Source organism: Onthophagus taurus, chromosome 11 (assembly GCF_036711975.1).
Source record: "Onthophagus taurus isolate NC chromosome 11, IU_Otau_3.0, whole genome shotgun sequence".
NCBI classification, from domain to species: Eukaryota; Metazoa; Arthropoda; class Insecta; order Coleoptera; family Scarabaeidae; genus Onthophagus; species Onthophagus taurus.
The window spans coordinates 3166181-3191998 of record NC_091976.1 but is presented as its reverse complement, the minus strand read 5'-3'; the positions used below and the strand labels follow the sequence as shown (position 1 = coordinate 3191998).

The window sequence follows — 25818 nt, the reverse complement described above, 5'->3', positions numbered from 1 at the left end:
ATTTTTAGATGCTATCAATGGTAAGCAATATTTTTTTTCTCACCCTAGTATTATTATATCTTATTTTTTATTGTTATAGAAATTTCGGCGCTAGTGAAAAAAGGAGGATGAGGGAAGTATATTACTGCCTGCATCCTCTTATTATCATCTATATTTTCGCAATCGCACCGTCTTAACAGTATAATGTCGACCCACAACGTGATAAAAAGTATTGGATGCCATCTCCACAGGGGGTTTAAAGTGAAGGAATTGGCGATATCAGATGGTACCCATCTTGTATTTCAACCTGCAATAGCCAAAACAGCATCTCAATAGAAAAGAAACCAAGGATGTAGAAGAATTTACATAACATCCCCTACGATGATGGGGACGTTCCATACTCCTCGCTCAAAGAAATTTTGTTGGAGCGTTTGAGGGATGTGGAGGTGGTTTTTGTGAAGGGACATCAAAAAGAGAGGTTTTTGCGGGAGATGATTGGAGAAGATTTTAAAAATTTAGTTATCATAAATTTAGATATAAGTAAGACGTGTCATCATCGCAACATAAACAGCAACTGTGCATTCGAAAAAAAAAAAAAAAAACATGAAAACATTGTGTAAATTTTTAAAAATAAGTTTAGATTATTAATATATACTTTAAATTTAAGAAAATAAAAAAAAATTATTTTGGCGGCGGGGGTGGTGTTGGTGGTGTGGTAAGTCACTTTCTCTCTAAAAATGGGGGCACTTCTTTTGGTCACGTGTGGTGGCGTGGGGTGGGGGACTACTTTCGTCAACGCCCATCCTAACCCCACCCTGCGGGGTGGGGGCTTGGAGGGACTCTGACGTCAGAAGTATCCTCATGCCATGCTGTGACGTCAGAAGTGTCCTCATTTTCTACCTACTACAACACTAATCTAATTCCATTCTCTCAACCGGACCATGATAGACTCTACAAAATAAGATCACTAATTGATATATTGAACAATAGATTTTCCAGCGTACCCCTTGAGCAGCACCTCAGTGTGGATGAGCAAATGTGTTCCACTAAAATAGGACACTACATGAAACAATATTTGCCCAAGAAGCCTCACAAATGAGGATTCAAGTTATACATAATAGCTGGAGTTTCAGGCTATTCTTATGCATTTGAAATTTATAGTGGCCAAGAAAATTCTGCGAATCGTCCAGAAGGAGAACCTGATCTAGGACCATCATCTAATACAGTTGTTCGCCTCTCTAGAATTATACCAGAACAGCAAAATTTTCGGTTGTATCATGATAACTATTACACAAGCGTACCGCTTATGATATATCTAGCAAAAAAAGGAGTATTTTCTTTGGGCACGGTTCAGAGGAAAAGAATACCAGATTGTAAGCTACCCACTGAAAAATGTATGAAAAAATGGCGTCGTGGTGAAAGCTGTGAATATGTAGCAACAGTCGATGGAGTTGACATTTCATCAACAGTATGGAAAGACAACAAATACGTCACTATGTTGTCAAGTTTTGCTGGTACTGCTCCGATACGAAAAGTGAAACGTTTTGACCGAAAATTAAAAATGGTTGTGGAAGTGGATTGTCCATTCGTCATTCGGGAATACAACCGCCATATGGGAGGTGTGGACCTAATGGACAGTAATATTGGAAGATACAAATCTTCAATATTACTGATATAGAATCAATTCTTGGATTCTATATAAAAAAGTATTACTCGCCAAAGGTACCTCCACTAAAATTCTTTCACAAGCCGAATTTCGCACTGAGCTTGCTGAAACTTTGTACAAAATAGAAACATCAGTCTCAAAACGAGGCAGACCCAGTACACTAGAAAATGAAATACAGAATAAGAAGAAAAAAGGTCCTTGCTAGTACATTCCCCCCAAGGACGTCAGAAGAGATCAGTGTGGACATTGGCCTATTTTAGAAGATGGTAAAATGCGATGCAAATATCCAAATTGTAAAGGGTTCACACACAAAATGCCAAAAATGCGGAGTAGCACTTTGCCTGAACAAAGACAATAACTGTTTTTATAACTTCCACATTAATTAGATAAATGATAAGTTTACTGTATGCGCAATGTTGCCGTACGGCAACATACGTTTTTTGTTAAATAAATATTTAAAAAAATAAAATTTAATTTTTTTTCATATTTTTCCTTGACTTTTTATCATCCACTAAACTCGTTTTTCTATGGTTGAGTTGAAAAAAAAATATCATGCATTTAAGGGTTAAAAGATTATTCGGATTTGTATCTAAAAACTGATGTCCTTTTACTTGAAGATGTATTTGAAAAATTCAGACAAGTTTGCTTCAAAACCTACGATTTAGATCCCGCTCATTATTATACTGCCCCAGGACTTTCTTGGGATGTAATGTTGAAAATCACCAAAATTAAATTAGAATTATTGACGGATATAGATCAAATCCATTTTATTAAAAAAGGTATCCGTGGAGGCATTTCCCAATGCTCCCTACGGTCCGCTAAAGCCAATAATAAATATATGGATGATTATAACCCCAATTTACCATCAAACTTTTTAATGTATTGGGACGCTAATAATTTGTATGGGTGGGCGATATCCCAATTTATGCCCGTTTCCAATTTTAAATGGTTACCTGAAAATGACATACAAAATTTGGATTTTAATAATATACCTGATAATTCTGATTTTGGATATATTTTAGACGTAGATATTGAATACCCTGAAGCTTTACACGATTTACACAACGATCTCCCGTTTTTAGCTGAGAATTTAATTGCCCCCAATAATCGATGTGAAAGTGAAAGGAGATTAATTCCGAATTTATTTGATAAGAAAAATTATGTGATCCATTATAGAAATTTAAAACAAGCCGTTGCTCACGGTCTTAAAGTTCGTAAAATTAATAGATTAATAGTTTAATAGAAATTAAACTTATTGATGAAAGTGTATTTTCTGTAGGTAAACTTGGTATTAGTGTTGTTAGAGTTTAAGTTTTTAAATTTATTATTTTATAATACAACAAATGAATTTAAAAATGTGGTAAGGTAATTTAAAATTTGGTAAGTAACCTTTTTTACTTTGCTTATATAATATGTAAACTTTCATGTTTTATTTCATCATAACAGCTCTTTCTACTTTGTTTTTGTGAGTATAACTTGTTTATTTGTTTGTTATGTTAAATTGTTGTTTTTATTTTTTCAATTCCTACAGGACCTTACTGCTGATCACTTCGATTTTTTTGTTTGATCAGTTCGATCAGTTTGGTAACTTCGTAATCTCGGCGACTTTTTTCTGGTAAGCCTTCTTTTTCTTTGCATATATTGTTGCTAATCTGGTTTTTTCATTCCTATAGCTCCTTCTATTTAAAATTTCAATTTTTGTTGGTAAGCATAACTTTATTATCGAACGTTTGTATCATAATATATACAATAATTTTTTATCATTCACATCCTATCATTCAGCACCCACTGCAATTAGATTTTAACGTTCTTTTCATCAAGCGATGTAAGTATGTGAGTAAGTGATTTTTTATTAAAATAAAATAAATTAATGTATGAATCTTTTTTATCAAGATGTCTCAAGACTGTTTTAGTCAAATTGATTTAACTGCTCCCGGTTTCGCCACAAGCCAGGAGTCATTCCTGTTAAACAGTTTTGACATAAACCTGTTGAACATATCGACTGTTGAGAAGGCGCTGGATCCAAACGTGCAGCCTAATGAGCAGCCGATGGATCCTAACGTGGAATCTAATGCGCAGCAAGATCCGTCGCTTCTGAACGTCGCAGGTTCCGCGAATGTCGACGATAACAATGTGAAACGCCTTTCACTTCGTCGGAATTCGGGGAACCGTGAACATTGGAAGAAGGCTGCAGGTGTGTGGATACCGTCAGAAAAGTATAGAGAGGAAAGAAGGGAGGCACGTGCTCGTTCGCGACGTAGCCAACGCAAGTATATGTCAGTTGAACCAGCGACCCCGTCGAAGGTTGAAATGACACAGTCGAAAGTGGTTATCGAGAACGAGTCCGATAAATCCGACGACTCTCTTGCTTTAATGGCGGTATCACAACACTGTAGTGGAAGTATCTTCAAGCTACTAAGGCTTCTCCTTCTTCTTCTAAAGCTTCATTGGCTCCTGCTCCACATCTTAAGGGTTGACAATATTCCTGCTAATTCAGATATTTCCGATGTGTCTGAGAGCCTTTTTTCAAACGCAATGTGTACAGCAGTAGAAACTACCAAAGGGGTGATTTTAGCCGAAATTAATAGTTTATACCAAAATTTTTATAAAGACCTTCACGAAAAGGTTCGTCAATTGCAAACCTCTTTGAGAGAGCTTTCACAGTTTAGAGAAGGGCTGGCGTCGAGCTGTAACAATTCTTTAACAATATCGCTCGACATCACCATAGCATCATTAACCTGTGAAATTAAAAAGGCTGAATCTATTTTATCTAGTTTCACTACTAATAGCGTAAACTTCCCTTCCTAGCTTAAAGATGACTGCTAACATGAGAGTCAATTATATGATCAGACTGTGTGAATTGGAGCAGAAAGTTGCCTCGTTGGAGGTAAAATTAGAAGCTATATTTAAGTTGGTACGTTATACTTATAATACTTTTTTCCATGTCATTAATTTTATCTTCTCAGCTGCAGAGTGTGTCAGAATCGGCAGTGGTGAGGGGTGAAGTGCATGTGCAAAACATGCACATTAACCGTTGTACTACATCTGTTAGTTCACCGACTCCGGCAACGAGCACCACCACCACCTCCTTACGAAGAAGTAAACACCTTCTCTTCTTTTATTTATTAAGTTAATTATTAAGTTAAATTGCTATTATTTTATAGTTCAATACTCAACATTATCAATATATTTTATGTATCTATATAAAGTTACTTTTGCTATATTTTTATTCAGTCTTATCCTGTTAATGTCATAATTCATTTAGTGCGAGAATCATGATTGATAAGAAACTAAAGTGTTTACCGCAACCGCTAACACTGCCAATACTAAATTTTAGTAAAGGTACGACCGAAGAACACTTTTCAAGACACGGTAATTTATTTGGTGGAAAATGTAAGCGAGGTTTAATTGTAGAACCCTCTGGTGTCGGAAAAACAAATGCTATGTTATCGCTTTTAGTTGCACGTAATGGGCTGCACTTCCTAAACTTGTACTTATGGTCTAATTTGATTTTGAATGAATCCACAAAGGAATACGAAAAAACTCCTGTCTGTCGTATAAGTCGAAACTGTTCTTCGTTCCTAAAATATTTTCTGCTTTGAACGCATTGGTTGTGTTCCAAAAATGAACCCAACTTGTCTAGCGATAAAGCCATAAACCTAAATGAATTATAAATTCACGTCTTTATACATTGGAAAAGCGAGTTGGACCTAATCCTTGAGGATGTTACCATCAAAGGCTAAACATATTATCGTTGAAGAGATACAGCTCGCCCCGCACGTCGCATATTCCCATGACGACACACCATACTGAAGGGTATTGATAATAAAATAAAAAAAACACGTGCATAATAAAGTAAAACCACAATTATCACAACTGAGAAATATGAAAAACGAAATATTAGTCATGGAAAAATAACATTTGCAAAAAATACAGTGGCGAACAAACAAATAAAATACCACAAAAAAAAACAGATACATTTCTTCGGATGACAACATCGGGAAATAGGACAGATAAAAAATGAATATAAAATGTGGTTAAAACGACATTATAGTTATATTAGTTCAATCTAAACAAGAACATAAACAGTAAATTAAAAAAAAGATGAGTTATAAACAGCCATCACAAGCCTTTTTGATTCAGCAGCCGAGGTTGTGACTTTAAACCTACAAAAAGGGTTCATGTATTTGAGCTTTACGGGATGTTGCCGATCCAAATCATATTGACATTGTGGAGGACATGGTTTACCAACCATTGGGATGTGTTGGGAACACATAATCACGACGTAAATAGCCTAATTATGTGTATCGAACCATTCACATTTAATTTCCCATTTCCCCACGATTTACAATGCGATTTCTTTGGAAACTTTGAGGACTACAGGTACGAACATTTAATAGTTAATTTTAAATTTATATATATTTCACGGAACTGTACAATTTTAAGATATGATATTGCATATAGTCCATTCAGACGTCAATGGTATTGCATTATAACCCTCTGTTATACAATTCCGGAGGGTAATGTCTGTCGAAGTTGCGTGGATGAATGTAACGATACATTTCAAAGGTACTATGAGCCTTTACGAAATGTTGGTTTTAAATTCATCCACGATACGCGAGTTCGTAAAATGGATCATGAGAATTTTGAACTGGCATACTTGGCAAAATGTTATTGAAGGTGAAAATCGGTGGTGTCAATATTGCGTCAGAAAGACGGTTTTTCGTTTTATCCGAACAGAAAGATGCTTTCCAGATTTGCATGACTATGTTAAGGAAGAGGGTTAAAATGTGTGTGTGTGAAAGACGAAAACAAAAAGAACCGGTTTATTTTATACTGTGAGTAATTTCTATTATTTCTCGAATTTTCCTTTTGATAATTTTATTTTTTTCTTTTATCAACAGTTGTTATTGGAAATTTGTTTATCTAGAGATGTTATTGCGTCTAACCACATTATTTTTTTGCGGTTTACATTATCTCTACCGCCTGGTGCGAAATGTATTCATTCCGAATTTATACTCCAAACTATTCACTTGAAGTTTATACGCCGCTTATTGAAAAGATGGAACATCTAAATCGTTTAGGACAGTGTGAATTTTTACCTAAGAAAAAAATGAGTGATTTACATTTACATACATCGTATCCAATTGTAGCAGGTAAACGAATTCCAAGTCGAGCTTGGCCTACGGTAATTGTTGAACTGGAAGCTGGATTTATTGTGTTTCTGCCTAAACGTATTGCTGAGGTGATTTCCGATGCTGAAATTGTTGAACTACGTGAAATGTGTTTGGTATATCTTGGAGAACTTGAACTTAACAAGACATGTACTGTGAAAAAGATTGAATTTATAAAGAAGAAGAGGATTGATTCAAATGATGAAATTCCATCGGCATCTATTTCTTGAGTGTAGTCATATTTCAAGTTAATCACAGATTATATATATATTGCTTTTTATATTATGCTGATATAATTTATTGTTAATTTGAAATGTAATAATTTTTTTTTTGTAATAAGTTTTTTCATTTCTAACGTTACGCTAATTTACAGTTCACTTATCACTCACTCTTACTTACACCACTCAAATCTAGGTGGCGCCATTGTATTTGATTTTTTCTGTTTAATTTTATAAAAAATTCCTTAAATCTCTAGTTACTTTTAATACCAACCAAATTTTTTTTCCCCCAAACTTCGGTTGGCACCGCTCCCTATACCTTATACATTGAGGCGTGACGTCACCGCAGGATTGGCAGGATTAACTTCTGCTTTAGAACCGGCATTCTTACACTACTTATGTGTCTCGAAATCAACATAATATATGAAGTCAACATCCCCAGACACTTGGATGATGATACCGTGGAACGCCGCAATGAACTACAAAGGGCAAGGAGAGAACGAGGAAATATACTATCTATGGGAGTAATGGTTTCGATCACTTAAAGTCATTTTTGACCCCCAAATCCACAGTGGATTTGATTCAACAGACAAATAGTGCGGTAAATGCGGATCCTTTTCTAACAAGGGAAGTGTCACAACTGTGTCTCACCGATTTCGATGCAATTTGGTACAGTCATAGAATGGGCCAAAATAAGGTTCGTACATTTTTTTATACGTGCGGTAAAAGCCCCTGGGGCGAGTTATAGGGGTTGAAAGTTTGGAGAAAAAGTACGTTTTCACTTATATTTTAAAAATGAAAAGTGCTATCAAAATTTGGTAAATTGTAACTGATATTCATTTTAAAAGAGCTTTCTTTTGATGTATCACACATATACCAGAGGGTTAAGAAGGGCGAACTACCCCTATTTTTTTGGAATTATTTAAAAACCACCCTATCGATTTTGGCGGCATTAAGTATACTTCCAGCACGTTCAAAAATATTAGTTAAGGGTTTTTTCCCATTCGCTCTAGATCATCCCCAGCGAAGTTACGGGGGTTAACATGTAACCACTTTTCGTAAGAATGATGTGATAAAATTGTCAGGTATTTTGAAAATACTTTAACAAAACCGTAAATTAGTCGCACAATAAAATGTTTAATGTAAAATAAGGCATAATACACCATTTAGGGGTGGTTGGGGTTAACCACCCCCTTAAAAATTAATTCTATCCCGGGCATTACTTGTTGATTACGGCGAAATTTGGTACTGTGTTTGTTTTATATAGTTTATTAGTTTATTTTTATTCTACATAATGTTGCCAAAAATACACCTACCAAAAAAATTTTGGCACAATATTTGTTTTTTTAGTGCCGCTTGCTAAAGGTCATTTCTCAAAATAGTTTTTTCTAGTATAAAAGAACGTGTGCCCAGTGGGTAGATTTTAGTTTCAGAGCAACTGACAGAAGCAATGGTTACAATAAACCCAATAAACGTTTTAAATTTGCTAATGACAGTTTTTACTGTTATGAATATTCCCCAGACTCCTGTAAATGAAGCAGAAGTTAGTTTAAAAGAAAATATACAGCGTATTTTAATGGAAAGTATGGAAGACTACAATATGCAAATTGAAGACGAAACTGTATTAATTTTCGATTCATCCAATGGCATCAATGACGGTCAGCAAATTATTGAAGACCAGGATACAACTGACAGGTTTGTAGAAGATACTGATGCTCATTGTCCATTGAAGGATGACATCGACTACGAGTACAAATTAGAGGCGGTAAATTACTGGACAAGTGGGAAGAAAGGTTATTTGAAACTAGAAACCGTAAAAAACAAATACCGAAAAGTAACGTCAAAGACCCAATTGCACAGATGGTCTAAATATATTGAAGAAAGAGGGACATACAAAGAAAAATTAGCAGAAATTACCGAATTTGTAATTAATCAAGCGAGAGCCGCCGTAGATAATAAATTGCCACTACATGATTTTGATATACGCAGATGGGCTATACAAGCTAGAAATGAAAAGAATTTATCTCCTCAACTGTTCAAAGCATCTCATAGCTGGGTGCAACGTTTTAAGAAAGCAAATCGGTTAGTAAGCCGAAAAATAACAAAATTTCTATCCCAAAAACAAATTGGAAATGTTGATCGAGTAAAAACTTTAGCAAAAGATTTCGTTAAAGAGGCAAAGCTACAAATCCAAATATATGGACCTGAAAACACCTACAATTCGGATCAGAGCGGTTTTAACTTGGAATTCCATTCGGGAAGAACATTAAGCGATTTAGGAGTTAAAACCGTAGAAAGTGTGGTCCAGTCGGTGTCATCTACAACGCACAGTTACACAATTCAACCCGTAATATCTGCTGATGGGAAACTTCTTTCTCCACTTTTTATTGTTTTAAAAGAACCCTCTGGCAGCTTTGGACCGAGGGTAGCAAATACAATGTTTAAAGCAGACAATATATACGTTTTGGCATCAAAATCTGGAAAGTTAACTTCAGAACACATGAAAAATTGGCTCCAAAATGTATATTTTCCAAATACTGGTTCTAAATCATTATTATTATTAGATTCTTGGAGTGGCCATTGTCCTGAAGTTATTAGTGAAATAACTCCATCAGGTACTAATTTTAAACATTTATCTATACCTGCAGGGACAACAGGTCAAATACAGCCCCTAGATGTATTTGGTTTCAGAATATGGAAAAATTTTATTAGAAGATTCTCTGATCAGATTATTCTTTACCAGTATGATGTCAATTTACATCAGAGGGATAACATATTAAAATTGCAATCGTTGACGCATAACCAGTTGGCTTCCCCTCGGTTTATAAATGTTTTTAAATACGCATGGTTTGCAAGTGGCTATATAGAGGAGAGACCAGACCATTTTGAAAATCCCGTGGAAGTTTGCTTTTCGAGTGAGAAGCCAACGTGTGATATCTGTGGGGATATAGCGGTCATAACATGTGCATGGTGTAAAAAATCCTTATGTTTAAAACATTTTTTCCACGACTTTCATTTTTGCCAACACTACGTAGAATAAAAATAAATTTAATATTGAAAATTAATATAATACATAAAAAACGTCAATTAGTAATGTAGAATAAACTTCTTTGGTATATTGAACTATTTTTTTTGTCAGTTGCTTTTTAACTCATAAATAAATAAAATATCTTATTTATCTAGTAGTTTTATATTTATTATTTAAAGAAAATGAGGGTAGTTTACCTCGTGGAACATCGATAGATAGATTTTTAAAAAACAATACCACAGTTACGATGGCAGTTTTCATCTTCGAGGTATAAACAAAAAACTACCCCTAATTTGTAACCCTTATAACCATTTTCAAAAATTTTTACTTCAAATATAAAACAAACACAGTACCAAATTTCGCCGTAATCGACAAATAACGCCCGGGATAGAATTAATTTTTAAGGGGGTGGATAACCCCAACAACCCCTATATGGTGTATTATGCCTTATTTTACACTAAACATTTTATTGTGCGACTAATTTACGGTTTTGTTTAAAGTATTTTCAAAATACCTGACAATTTTATCACATCATTCTTACGAAAAGTGCTTACATGTTAACCCCCGTAACTTCGCTGGGGTTGATCTAGGGCGAATGGGAAAAAACCCTTAACTAATATTTTTGAACGCACTAGAAGTATACTTAATGCCGCCAAAATCGATAGGGTGGTTTTTAAATAATTCCAAAAAAATAGGGGTAGTTCGCCCTTTTTAACCCTCTGCTATATGTGTGACACATCAAAAGAAAGCTCTTTTAAAATGAATATCAGTTACAATTTACCAAATTTTGATAGCACTTTTCGTTTTCAAAATATAAGTGAAAACGTACTTTTTCTCCAAACTTTCAACCCCTATAACTCGCCCCAGGGGCTTTTACCGCACGTATAAAAAAATGTGCGAACCTTATTTTGGCCCATTCTATGACTGTACCAAATTGCATCGAAATCGGTGAGACACAGTTGTGACACTTCCCTTGTAAGTGCCTTTGTAAATTTGGTCAAAGCGGCTGTTCAGACGGCAAAACAGGTAAAGTTACAATCAATGACCGCTGCACACCTTGAAGTTCCTGAATGGAGCAGACCCCTATATGCCGTTGATTAATTTTTTTAAAAATTGTCGAAACCACAACTTTTACGATTATCGAAATCGTACTTTAATAAAAAAAACTTTTCTTATTGGAATCAATTACAAAATAATTGCGTGGATATGAAGTTAAATTGTTATGATTACCAGTGGCGCACCGTTAGTTCAATGCAGTCGAGTTGATTTGAGCTTATTTAAAAACATCAAGTCGGAAAGAAAAATGACACTTACTGAGATAAAGAACAATTGAGGAGCTCGCGTGCAAAACCGGATATATCCATCTTTTTACACAAACTCTTGTTTTTGTGGTTTTAGAGAGTTGGGCGTGAGATGTATCAATAGAAGTATTCAGTTGCGGCCAAAACGAGATATATCCCATTAAAATCGTTACGTAAAGTTTGCAATTTGGAGCAAAACCGATTATATCCAGATATTGTAAGCAAAAACGGATATATCCATATCTACAAATTTGTGCGAGTTGGCTGCATATTTTAGTTCGTTACAGGTATTTCTGTACTCTTGTAAAGCTTTTCGAACAAAAGTAGTGTTTTTATTGTTTGAATCTGACTCGTGATTATGGAGGAAGAAAATATTAGTGTAAATGAAGGTAATAATGGAAGTAGGCAAAGAAAAAAACGCATGAACAAAAAAGAGTTGCGTAAAAAGAAAAAGTAAGGAAAAGATTTTGTTCGATTTCAAAATAGTGAAGACTTCTTTGTCGCTGGGAAAGGAGTACTTGTCATTCCAGATCAATAGACGAGACCCTTAAACAACATTGGTATCATTAAAAAATGGTATCTAAAATTGGATGCGAAAACACAGCAGCAAAATTAGTTTCTATATTTAAAGAACTAAATAGGAAATAGGACAAAAGCGAACTAAAGAAAGACAAGATAGAAGGGAGGCACGTGCTCGTTCGTGATGTATCCAACGCAAGTGTGTGTCAGTTGAACCAGCGACCCCGTCGAAGGTTGAAATGACACAGTTGAAAGTGGTTACCGACAACGAGTCCGATAAATCTGACGATTCTCTTGCTTTAATGGCGGTATCACAACACTGTACCGTAAACCAGAAATATCTTAAAGCTACTTAAGCTTCTTCTTCTAAAGCTTCGTTGGCTCCTGCTCCCAACCCAACCCAACACCGAAATTCCTTCGTTAAGCGAAAGTACACATCTTAAGGGTTGACAATATTCCTGCTACTTCAGATATTTCCGATGTGTCTGCCAGCCTTTTTTCAAACGCAATGTGTACATCAGTAGAAACTACCAAAGGGATGATTTTAGCCGAAATTAATAGCTTATATCAAAATTTTTATAAAGACCTTCATGAAAAGGTTCGTCAATTGCAAACCTCTTTGAGAGAGCTGTCACAGTTTAGAGAAGGGCTGGCGTCGAGCTGCAACAACCCTTTACCAATATCGCTCGACATCACCATAGCATCATTAACCTCTGAAATTAAAAAGGCTGAATCTATTTTATCTAGTTTCACTACTAATAGCGTAAACTTCCCTTCCTAGCTTAAAGATGACTTCCAACAACAATAACTTATAATCACATGATCAGATTATGTAATTTGGAGCGGAAAGTTGCCTCGTTGGAAGTGAAATTAGAGGCACTGTTTAAATTGGTACCTTATATTTATAATACTTTTTTCCAAGTCATTAATTTTATCTTCTTAGGTGCAGAGTGTGTCAGAGTCGGCAGTGGTGAGGGGCGAAGTACATGTGCAAAACATGCACATTAACCACTGCACCACAACCGTTAGTGCACCAGCAGCACCATCACCGCCTTATGAAGCAGGGAACCGAATACATCAAGAAGAGGAGGAGGAGTGGTAACTACTCCTTCTCTTCTTACTGTTACTATTATTATTACTAGTATTACTATTATTATTTTATAATTATAGATAAATATATCTATATAAAGTTACTTTTGCTATATTTTCATTCAATCTTATCCTGTGAAACTAAGGGAATCAAGTGTAAGTTTAGTAGAAGATACAGAAGCTTGTTCATTGCAGAATGATATCAATTATGATTATAAATAATAAGCGGTCTGGTCTGGTCAAGCTCTGGACAAGTGGGAAGAAAGGCTACTTGAAACTAACCATGTAAATAGATACAAAAAAGTAACGTCAAAGAAACAATTGCAAAGATGGGGAGAATATATTAAAGTAAAAATCGCCGTGTCTATATAAACTGACTTTATATGTAGACACAGAACGTTCAACGTCTTTTTAAGCTGCAACTTCATTTTATTTAAGTTCCTTAAATAACAACTGGTTAGTGGACTTTGATTATAATTCAAAATATATTGAAACGCAAGGGACATACAAAGAAAATTTATCAGAAACTAACGAATTTGTTATTACCAAGCCAGAACAGCCATAGATAATAAATTGTCTTTACATGACATCGACATTCCCAGATGGGTCTTATATACCTCAAGAAACGAAAAAAAATATTGCAACTGTTGAAAACATACCATACTTGAGTGCAACGCTTCATAAAGCAAACAGGTTAGTGAGCAGAAGAACAACAAAATGTGAGAAATAACAAAGAACTTGAACTTTACTAGTATTTGCTGTTTTTCGAACTGTTTTAGTTTGAACATTTTTAGTAAGAAAAGCTTCAATGTCCAAGTTTGACTTGGAACCATAAAAAAATTATGTTAATTTTCGACAAAGAATCTGAATCCAATATTATCGCATTTGTAGAAAACCCGCGTTTGTATTTTATAAGCAAGATCGGCTCATATCTTGTAGTCATAATATCATAAACACGTCATATTTTGAAATATATCTCGAAAACATCTCATCTCAACCTCTCTGGCCAAGATAAGTCCTTTTCGAAACAATTATTATGGACATTGAGCATCATGACTTAAGCATGATGGCTTCATGATATTCTTGAAAATTCTAAACATTGCGTAAAACGTATATTATTAATATTTGGGTTCTTGGTTATAATTTTAAAAATGATACTTATACAGAAGTTTGAACGACTCATAACAACTGTGGGAACAGTTACATAATATCCAGTACACAGAAAAATAAGCAGAGTTATAAGGAAGAATTACATTTTGGGAATTTTAATAAAACAAATGATCAAAAAAGCAGATCCCAAAATGTACAGGTTGCACATACACATGCGTTCCACAAAGAATTATTCAAACTCTCTGGCAATTATTCTTGGTAGAACGTTTGTGTACCAATCAATAGCACAGCCATAAAAGACTGATTCCTAACTACACATCATAAATATGAAATCATTGAGATATCTCAGCAGCATATTGTGGAAATAATACACAAATTTATGTTGGTCTGATATGTGACAGTGGAAAGTTATGTTCAGCATCAATTTTCATTTTTCGTAATTAATTTGATAGGCCTACTGAAGGAAGTTTCATTGAATTTCAAACAAAATATTTATTATCAATGTAATGGCCCCATTTTAGTTGCACAATGATTGACCATCTGAAATCCATGTACTTCACACACAAGCTGAAACAAAAAGAAAAACATGTAATTAATTAATTAATAAGTATTGTAATTCATTAATTTATATGCACTATATAGTCGATATTTCATGAAAAATAATTATTGTGAATGCTAAATCAAGCTCGTTTGCAATAAATAACATTTAAAACAAATATCATAGTTAAAATTCTTGCAAAAGAAAGAAGACATCCCAACGTAAAATTGTGCTTTTTCTTCCAAATTGTACATCATTGATCCAACCACTAAATCAAGGAATCATTTCAGCATTTAAGGCATACTTCTTTTGTTGATAAAGATCATTCAGTAAATTTAAAAGAGAATTGCAAAGTTTTTTAGAAATTCTGAAAGAACTGCAAAATCGAAACAGACAGGTAATTGCAACTACGTCAGATAACTTTTGTAATTGTGGAGAAATAACTAGTGGAGTTTCAAGCAACTTTAAAAAAAATTGTCTTAACTGTAATTTCTAATGAGAGTGATGATGAAATTAATTTTGTGATCCTGATAAGCAGTTTCTATTTATTTTATAATAATAATTATTAAAAGTATACAGGATCAACATGGCACCAAAAGGGCTCTACACAACTTTAACTCTCGCCAAAAAATAGGAAATATCATAAAAATTGCAAAGTGGTTATAGTGGTAAAGTGCTAGCAGAGAAATATTATGTTGGTATATCCACAATTTTCAATGTTAAAATTTATTTTCAAATTTATTTTGTCATTGTGTCAAAATACTGACAGAATGACAAAATAAATCCATTTAACGGTAATTTATTAATGGTGCGTTTATGTATTTACAGTTACATTGCAAGTTGTGTTTCTACACCAGTGAATATGAAAATTCTGCGAAAACCAGAATATCCAAAAATAGAAAATGAATTGTATAAATAATGCAATATATGTTAAAGCCGATAAAGGCGCAGGCATTGTTATATTACGTAAAGATGAATATATAGAAAAAACTGACCAATTCATGAAAGAAAATAACTATGTTGAACTTGAGCGGAACCCTTTGGAAACAGTTATTCGTAAAACCAGAGAAATTATTAATAAAAGTAGGGACACATTGATTAAGTACTCGCCACATATAAATATTAACAGTAAGATAGTCCAATCAAATTTTTTCAGCACTCTTTTTATACATATGAACCCAACTATCCCAAAACTGTATGCTTTACCTAAGCTTCATAAAGAAAATATACCAATACGACCAATAACTTCCTATAATAACTCACCTACATATAAACTAGCATATTTCATGTTAAAAATTTTCAAAGAAATGAATTTTAAACCAAATTATTCTATATTAAATTCATTGCAATTTATAAAGGAAGTAGAGGGTGTGGAACTTAATAATAGAGTACTAATCTCGTTTGATATAGTAAACCTTTACTCAAACATTCCCATTGATTTCGTCTTGGATCTCACTAATAAAATGTTCAAAGATCATTTTGATGATGACACAAACATTAATGATTTCAATAAAATCCTGAAACACATTGTCACCCAAAATTACTGTAACTTCAATGACAAAATTTATAAAGTTTCTGCAGGTTTACCCTGTTAGATATAAAATGTAATGTAACTAATTCTAGGGACTTTTAAAGTATTATTGTTAGGTTGGTATCTATGAATAAGTCAAGTAAGCCGTAAGCGAGAAAAACCGAGCGTGCTGTAAAAATTTCAATAACAAGTTTTAATTAAACTACGTTCTTAATAAAAAGCAGAGTTTCAATTATAACCCATAATATACTCATGGGTATGCCATTATCCGGCATTCTGGCAGATATATTCTTGAACCATTATGAAAATAATTATATTATGACAAAACAGAATCCTTTCAGAAAACATATAATTAAATGGATAAGATATGTGGATGATATTTTTTGCATATGGGAAGGAAATCTTAGCACCTTGGACGAATTTCATAAATACCTAAACCAACTACATAATAAATTACAGTTTACCATCGAAATAGAAAATAATCACGTTTTAAATTTTTTAGAAATAAGATTAATTTTAACATTTATAGGAAAAACTCTTCTATAGCCACAATAATCCCATACGACTTGAATCATCCCATATCGCAAAAATTGTCTAGCTTCCGATTTTTCATTGAAAGAATTTTTAATTACCCTCTTTCGCAAGAAAATAAGATCTGTGAACTTAATTACATTTTTGAATTGGCGAAAAATAACAAATTTCCTACAAATATAATTAATAAAATAATACATAAAGTTAAATTAAAACAAGATCCTTTGTTTTCTAAGATTCAAAATTCCAATATTCATAAACCTATACCCTTTAACTCTATTACAGCTGCAGCTAAAAAAATATTTATGAAATATAACATTAATCTAGCATTTTCCACTCACACTACACTAAATAAATTACTATATTACTAACATTTACATAGGACAAACAGGCCGAAAGTTGGAATGTAGAATAACAGAACATAAAAATAAAAGTAATTCTAACATTTATAAACACAGAAACGAAACAGGTCACAATATAGAATATAGTAATGTTAAACTTCTACACAAATGCAGCAAAGGTTTTAAATTAGACCTTTTAGAGGCTTATGAAATTAATAAATATAAAAAGAAAAAATACACCCTCCTTAACGATCAAATAGATCTTAATTTTACACCCCTGTTTAAATGTTTAAAAGATTTCTGAAACGGCGAATTGTTAAATTTAATCTTCCTTTTTTCTCAAACCCGTTTTTTAAAAGGTGCATTCCACAACTTGTATTATTGTATTGAGTCCTTGATTTATGTTTCATGTCTCATGTCAAGTGTTGTCCTTTTCGTGAAAATAATTTTAAATTGTTAGTTACGTGTGAAATTTTATCTCTAATGACCAAACAGATGTTTCCAATTTTAATTTAGTTTTTATTTTTGACCGTAAGTTTGTAAAAAATTATATTTTATAAGATTTTATATTATTTTATATATAGTTTTAATTATTCTCATTCATACAAGATTTTTTGTAATTCAAATTGACTGATGATTGCTGATGATGACCTAATATAGCGACGAAACCGGTACCGAGGAAATTTAAAAATAAACGCGAGAAACTGAAGTTAAAACACATTATTGTTTTATTATTTCTTATAATTGTATAAATGGTTTCAAGACATGCAACTATTACAACTAATATTTTAAGGAAAAAGACTATTCAAATTTACTCTAAATATTACAATGACAACAAATTTATTGCATGCAGAGGGTTTAAAAAGGGGCATGGTCGTCAATTGAAAGTGGTTGGAGAGAAATTATAACTTATCTTGCCTGTGCCAACGGCGATGGCACGCACAAACTCAGAATGAGGGTAATTTGAAAAGCAAGAAATCCTAGAGCTCTTAGGAATTGCGATAGGCTTCTAGTTGAATACTTTGCAACAAAAAACGCCTGGATCACTTCTACCCTATTTGTAAAATCAAGGTTCGACTAGTCATTTGTTGTACAAGTAAGGAAATTTCAAGCGGACAATAATCTTAATGGAAAAGCCATTTAGTCGACAATCCCCTAGCCACGCGCTGGAGACACAACTAACAAACGACGATGGCCAAATTATAACCATATTTTTACCACCCAATTGTACCTCACTTATTCAACCCATGGACCAAAATGTGATAGTTAACCAAACTGTATTATCGAAAGAGCCTTTTGGTCCATGTAATAGGTTAGGACGAAAATTACATTTCTGGGGCTCTTAAGGACATTGAAGGAGGCAGTGTTTTTTCTTGCCAATGCAAAATATATCCAATAGCAAAATATTAGAAAAATATATTTTGTTATTCAGAGTATTTCATATTTTTGCTTTTGACTAAAAACAGAATTTAACAATGGTTATAACCTAGAAGACATGCAGAATATATACAACAGAACCTATGATAACTACATAAATAGCTACATAATCCGACATCGTCGCAACCATTCATTCAGTTCGACTTGGAGAGGAACCTGAAGAAGTTTAATATAACACCTGTCTTCAAAACCAGAATAAAAGGACAGGCCCTCATTAACAACAAACACAAATTCCAATATTCCGAACTCAGTGGCATTTATAAAATAAATTGTATCAACAGAAAACAGATCGTTCCTTAAATGCTAGAGCTAAAGATCGTTTATCCAAAAGTAGTTCATCTTTTTTCAAGCACCTATGCGTTTCTTAGAAATATGGTATATCTAGGGTTACTATTGAATTCAAATTAAAAGATCCTAGCCATCGGGATTTATTTGGACCTCCAACTGTATTGACAGAACAAAAGGAAAACTGTCTAACAAAATGGATTCTAGATTTGGCTCAAAAGGGTTTTCCTCAGAAGAAGGAAAATATTTTGTCTAGCGTTTAGAAGTTTTTGCAAGATCAGGTGATGGCTGGCTAAGACCTTTCTTGAAAAGCACTAAAAGAACAAGTGAAGCTGTAACTTCAGCCAATGCATGCGTCAGCGAAACTAATATAAGAAATTGGTATGCAGATATTAACTCTTATGTGTATGCAACAAAATTTGGCAGAAGTCGTCAAAGACCTTACACGAGCTTATAATGGAGATGAAAAGTTTTTGAATGGAACGTCTATTCAATTGAACACAGTTCGTCTAAAGAGAACATTACCGTAATGTTTACGTTTTCGGCTTAATGATAGTTTATCCTTACAAAAGGATACCACAAAAGGTAGCAAACTCTCTTGATCCATCTTGGGGAATTGGCCAAAGTGATACAGGTTGGATGACTGCAGATACGTTCTATGAATACATTGGCAACGTATTTTATCCTCATTTAATAGAAAATAATAGAGTTATCATTTGTTTTATTCATTGTAAATCAATTACGACAATTATTATTGTCGATATTAATGTGGGTGAAGATAATAAAATTTTAACCTATAATGATTTTGATAAAATTATTAGACATGAAAAAGTCCAAAGATTTGAGACAATTCATGAAAGAAGGAAGTAGTGATGAAAGTTTTTTGAAGCTTTAGCAAATATGGCGGCATTTTAAACAAAACAATAGAGAAACACCGCCGAAAAATGTAACTAATGAAGAAGTTTTACAAGAAATCAACGAACAAATAATTTTGCAAAATAGCTGCGACTTTGGAGAAATTAACCAACAAAGACAACCAATAGAAAACTACAGTTGTTATTCACAACGAATTAACTACAAACTCAGGACCAACTAGCGTCCAATATTCCCAAACAAGTAATATCAACGACTACCCATTTATCCTGCCTCTACACAACGAAAAGGCAAAAAACTACCTGAAACATTACCCTTTGTTATCACTTTCCAAAAATACAAGGACTTATTAACAAGAAAAAGAGAGCTGCAGGAAAAAATGCAAACTGAAAAAGAACAAAGAAAATAAGAAAGCATGGTTAATAAAATCAAACAAAATTTGTTTTATTTGTAGAACCTGCATACATTCAAAAAAATTTTTAAAATGTGATGGCTGCCACAAGCGTTGTGCTCCAAAAATACACACATAACAATAATGTACATTTCAGATTAAGAAACTGACGACTTATTTTTATGCCACATATGTTTCAAGCAGGATGATAGTTCTGAAAATGAAGAAGTTATGGAAGATGGAGAAGTTACGGGAAACGAAGAAACAGGAGATGAAGAAGAAGCCAAGTTTTCAAGTAGTAACTAAATTGATTGAAGGAAAAAAAAATCGGTGAAGATATCAGAGAAGTGCCTATGTAGATGAGTCCAATGAAGTTGAGGTAGACGAAATGTACAATAACGAAAATATTTATTTCTAAAGTGTGATAATAAATAAAATAATAAAAATTTCCTACTTATTTAAAATTTTAATATTTTTAACCACAATAGCAATGTCCAATAACTGTCATTTTTGCAACTAAATAATAAATATTTTTTTCTTTCAAAAATAATATTGCATAACTTAATTTAACAGATACTACTGTAATCTGCACATTTTGGGCTACTAGAAGGATAATTTTTAGTGGGCATTTACTAGTCGTCATTGATCTGTGAATTTTCATAATTGAAAATTTCCTTAAGTGTCCAATAACTGTGTGATTCACCCTAATTGTATTATTTTGTTAATCAAACAAAGTTTGGGAGGTTTTTACGTTCTGGACGCAAAAAAAAACTTTATAATTGATGGTATTTATTATTTTATTTTGAGTTTTTATTCAGTTTCAAAATTTTTTATCAAGAAGTGCAACTTCTCTTCCAGGAAAAGACAGTATGCGTCTCCATTTAATCTCATTGGAAGAAAATATGTTCCAATTAAATAATTGTCAATCATACCAAGCCACACATTTAATGAAACTTGGATTCAACAATTTTATGTGGATTTTCTTCAGCGCATATGTGATAATTCTGGAAATTGCTAATAGATTCTTATGAAATATTCGTCTCATCAGTAAACGAAAAAGTTGTGTAACCATTTGAAGAATCCATTGACAAAAAATTAAAAGAGGTAAAAAATCTCGTAAAAAATAAGGATACAACAGTTGTTCTTTTGAAATCCGAAATATGGAATAACGTTTGGGCAACAACCAAGTTGTGAATTTATGTCGAATGGGTCTGAGTATTATTTTATTTTTGTTTTTATTTAAATTTGACAAAAAGAATTAAACTATTACCTGTTAAACAGAGGAATTGTCTTCAAACGTTAGACACAGGAAAACCATAGTTGGTGTCATCACATTGTTAGCAAAATAACTTTCTTGTAACACAACTGATACAAATCGGTACTATCTGTACTTTTAAAGGGTTGGCATCACCTAAAATACACAAAAAAATATTAGATAAAATAACATATACTACAAAAAACAATACTACAATTCAAGCTGAGGATGCATGACCTAGCTTTGATATCATGGGAACTTATAAATAAAGTAGCATTACAGATTATGCGAAAATTAAATCAAATATTCAACTAGTGTTACCTTGGGCACCTTGGGAACTTCTCGGATTCTGATTTTTTGTTCTTTGTTCATCCAAAGTATTTGGTCCAGTGGTGTAAACATTACTCTTCAGATATCCCTAAAGGGAGAAGTCCGGTGATATTAAGGCCACTCAATTGGCCCTCTTCTAACACAATCCATCGATTGAGAAATAATTGGTGAAATAAACTCGAACAGGAACGGCATAGTGTAATGGCGCGCCATCTTGTTGGAGAAATCGCTGCCACTGGAATTGAATTGAATTGATTTATTTTATGTATGTATTTATTTATTTGGGATGCAAACAGGGTTAACCCCAAAGTAACATCCAGGAAAAATAACAAAAAAAAACTTATAAAATAGGATTATATAAACTTATAAGGAGATATAATAAAACATATACCAATTTATTAAGGTCTGTCTTAAAACAACTTAGTAAGCAGATGTTTGAGAGGCCTCACCCAGAATGTAAGCAATGGAAGTTTCACCTTGACGGTTTGGGCGTTGACCTCAACCTACTATTCGGTCTAAAAATAAATTCTGCTTTCGTTGCTCTGAGCGTCATTAAATATTGTAATTAAAAATAATTAAACTTCATTTTATACATAAACAGAAATTTTATTAAATGGTCTGAAATTGCAGACTAACTGGTGAGACAGAAACAAAAATTGAGTATTTTTACACAGTAATAAATGTTATATGGGTGTGTATGAAGACTTTATTGAGGAGCCAGCGTATAATAACTTGCGAGTTCTGCGACGAAGTATGAAAAATAATGTAACAAAAGTTATGGTTGCATCATGCTTAGAGCCGTTTATAATCTGGTTATAAATAGGTCTGGTATAAGAGGGGTCATTAATTAATGACCCCTATTCGAAAAGATAAAATTACTGATATCACAAACAATTATCAGACATAAATAATTTATAACGATTTCCGCCGGATGTAGCCTAACGCACATATCCCGTAAATAAATGTTTGAATGTTGATAAAAAATGTGAAACACAGATGAGAACTAGAGTTTAAAAAAATTGCCTTTAAAATTTGAAAAATTAAATCATTGTCTCAAAAAAATCCAGATTTTTCCATAAAATGTTTTTAAATGTTTTAGCGCACTTCTTTCATTGCGTTCTAATAACCAATTACTATCTCGTACTTATCTATTAAACTTGCCAATGCTCTCAAAATGGGCAAAACATGCTAGTTAGAAAATCTTAATAGTTTTTTTTTGGGATAATTGCTTTTAACGATTTGTGAAAATTCAAACAATAAAAACAAACTTTTTCATAACTCGGCCTCTAAAAGATTAAGCGAATAAAACCAGATTATACATTAAAAAGACACAGAAATAAGCCATATGAGGAGAGAGGGGTTCGGGACAATCGGAAAAGATGGGTCTAGTGTGTTCCAAACTAGATTTTCTTTATGTAGATAAAATAAAGGTGCGAGTCCAGTCTGGAACACACACCAGCAAGATTAGACGGAACCCCATTCTACCCATATGGTTTATTTTTGTTTCTTTTTAATTTATAATTCGCTTCAATCGCTCTAATAATATTAGCGATATAACTTTGAAAAACTGACAACGGAATCCGACAAATTATTTTTATCGCCTACCGACAACAAAAACATACGTTGTATAGGACTACCTTATAATATACACCTTATGAACGAGTTTTCTAAACCAAAAAGGTAGTTGGTTGACAACTTTTAAACGTTTGACATTAAAAAAACCTAAACAAATTCCTTTTTTCGTATGATTTAAGAAGCATAACTTAATTAATTTTCGTAAAAAAGAAACGACGTTTTATAAAATTGACATTTAATTTTGACAAATTGTTGTGAACAAATTGAACAGTTGGTAACATTGAATTTGTGTCACATTGACGTTTAAACTTTATACAAAAATGTATTTAAAAAATGAATTTATGACTCATTATATGAGCTATTATTCGCTCAGGTTAATCACTAGTGATGTTGTTACGTGCCAATTTTGTGTTACCGCTTTTCTTTTTTTTCAACGAATACTTTCTTTGTTAGTAACACGAAGTTTTCAAGCCATTTGTTGTTGTTTTTTTTTGTTTGTTTCAGGCCAGCTCGGCGAACGATTATTCTTTTTTGAGCAAGGTCAGATAACATATTATTTTTTGCTAATCGACAAAAGTAGTGTGTAAATTTTTTTTAATGAAGTTTATTATATTTTTTTTTAAATCTGGTATTTGAAATTTCACTGGTTCGATTTTGATTGTTAATTTACTTTGTAAAAGATCGATTTAACAATTTATGTTGGGGGTTTAGTTTTGTTGATTTTTTTTATTTATCACTTATACGTTTGCCTGAACCAGATCTGCTTCACTCGGGAACGTGTCGCGATTTAAGATAGGGTTTTATTTTCTTTTGATTTTTTTTTTGGACCACTTTGGTCAATTAGGTATTATTATTTTATCAGTTTTTTTTTAAATTACCCCAGATAATTGGTTGGTCAATTTTTAGTTGTTTTTTTTTGGTTTTGTTGAACATGAAAAGAAAGTTTAGTTTTTTTTTTTACCAAATTCAAAACCATTTACGAGTCATTTCATTTATATACTTATTTTTTTATATACACACATTTTTTTTTATTATTTTTTTTTTCTAATAAACGTTATTGTTTGTGGCTTGAAAATTTCTGTGTTTACTTTTGATATTTCTTGTGTATTGTTCATTTTGTTTTTTATTTCCTTTTAAACTGAACAACTTCTCTTCGCAATTAGAGGCATTTGCGGTGGTAAATTGCGTGGCGCCCTTAAAAATTAAAACAGCCCGTCTTCCCTGGGTAAGCCGAGGTGCCGCAAATGAAACGACTTTAAATAAAGGAAATATTCGTGCTATTGTTTTCGTAATTGTAATTTCGATAAGGTCGTCGTAAAAATGTAATGAATTCCATTACCTAACTACATATTGATAAATTGACAATCTGTCACTAATAGAATAAGTCAAGTTTTAAACAAAAATTGTTTTTTCAATGGTATTAGATAAAATTTTGTAGTTAACACGTCATGAAACGGGTAATTTTTTTATAACTGGATGTAATGATTTCATGAGTTTTGCAAATTACGTGAGTTAACCAAAATTAGCCGTTTCATAAAGTGTTAAGTACAAAATTTTATCTAATTCCATTGAAAAAGCAGTTTTTGTTCAAAACTTGACTTATTCTATTAGTGACAGATGTCAATTTATCAATTTGTAGTTAGGTAATGGAATTCATTACATCACTAGTGATTGTATATTAACAATGTAATGAAATCATTATATCACTAGTTATAAAAAAGTGACGTTACGTAACGCCAAAAAGACATGTAAAATTTAATTCTCATAATGGAATTAGGTAAAGTGATTTTTTGGTAAGTTTTTCACTTTTCCGCACTTTCTTTTTATTTTTAACGTGTTTTTTAGGCCATTTCACATCAATTAAAAAAATCAAATGTCTATTTTTAAGCGTACGGCCGATTCTTCATAAATGCCCAATATATTATTTAGTATTATACAGTAATATAAGTTTCTATTCATTAATAAACATTTTTTATAAAAGTTCTTACCTCATCCTTGCCGACATCTTGTTCTTAATCATTTTCGAAATGCACAGTTGAAAATCTGCCTCTTTTTTGTGTTTATTCGATGACAATTGATGGAAGTTTTGAGGTAAACGTTACAAGAAACACTCCATATGCAATATTCGGACATTTCTACGAGATTGTTTCTGAAAAAACTGTTAACACCACAAAAGAAGTTTCTTCCAGGCCAACTCGCCTTGGAATGGAATTTAATGGAAAGCAGAACCAGAACGCGGTCGAGATGCCACGTCAGCGAAAGAGCTCATGCGTCATTGAAACGACATCTGGTGGCAACTATAGTTTGGTTTCCTGTTAATAGATGTCACGATTTAAATAATTCTAATTTTTATATTTTTTTGTAATTATATATACAATAATATATTTTAATGTATTTGTTAAAAGCAGCAAAGATAATTTTATTTTAAGTATGATCTTGTTAACACTTTGTTTACGTGACCCTGACTCAGCGCTATCCTATGCCATCATGTGTATAGCTTCACGCAAAAATATTGGTACATCTATTATAAATATGATTCTATGAAAGTAATCTTTTAAAATTATAATTCATTTAGATATATTTTTTTCCAAAAATAAAAACTAACCGGAAGGAGTTACATATCTTAAAACGAATTCCTTATATATTT

General features: G+C 32.7%; 1 protein-coding gene and 1 long non-coding RNA gene across 5 annotated transcripts; one reads left to right on the top strand and one right to left on the bottom strand.

Annotated features, from left to right (window-relative positions):
- Positions 1-3372: 3372 nt before the first annotated feature.
- On the top strand, positions 3373-4704 carry LOC139428876 (uncharacterized). Of its 3 annotated transcripts, XM_071199906.1 has the most exons (3): positions 3373-3470; positions 3539-4559; positions 4612-4700. In XM_071199906.1, exon 2 carries the CDS (start codon positions 3539-3541, stop codon positions 4451-4453), a length of 915 nt encoding a protein of 304 aa, XP_071056007.1. In that variant the 5' UTR covers positions 3373-3470; the 3' UTR covers positions 4454-4559; positions 4612-4700. The 3 variants fall into 3 exon arrangements, with proteins under 3 accessions (XP_071056007.1, XP_071056009.1, XP_071056008.1); XM_071199908.1 differs by having other exon boundaries at positions 3539-4704; XM_071199907.1 differs by having other exon boundaries at positions 3373-4559; positions 4612-4701.
- A 9974-nt stretch (positions 4705-14678) lies between these two features.
- Positions 14679-25423, bottom strand: LOC111420065 (uncharacterized). 2 transcript variants are annotated; one of them, XR_011641834.1, is made up of 4 exons: positions 25160-25423; positions 21588-21831; positions 21282-21422; positions 14679-21025 (listed from the first exon to the last, which is right to left on the bottom strand). It is a non-coding gene; the product is annotated as an uncharacterized lncRNA (long non-coding RNA). The 2 variants fall into 2 exon arrangements; XR_011641835.1 differs by lacking the exon at positions 14679-21025 and adding an exon at positions 21032-21222.
- Positions 25424-25818: the final 395 nt, after the last annotated feature.

Coding starts and splice junctions, on each gene's coding strand:
- LOC139428876 (XM_071199908.1), top strand. CDS start 3,539: ATGTCTCAAGACTGTTTTAGTCAAATTGATTTAACTGCTCCCGGTTTC.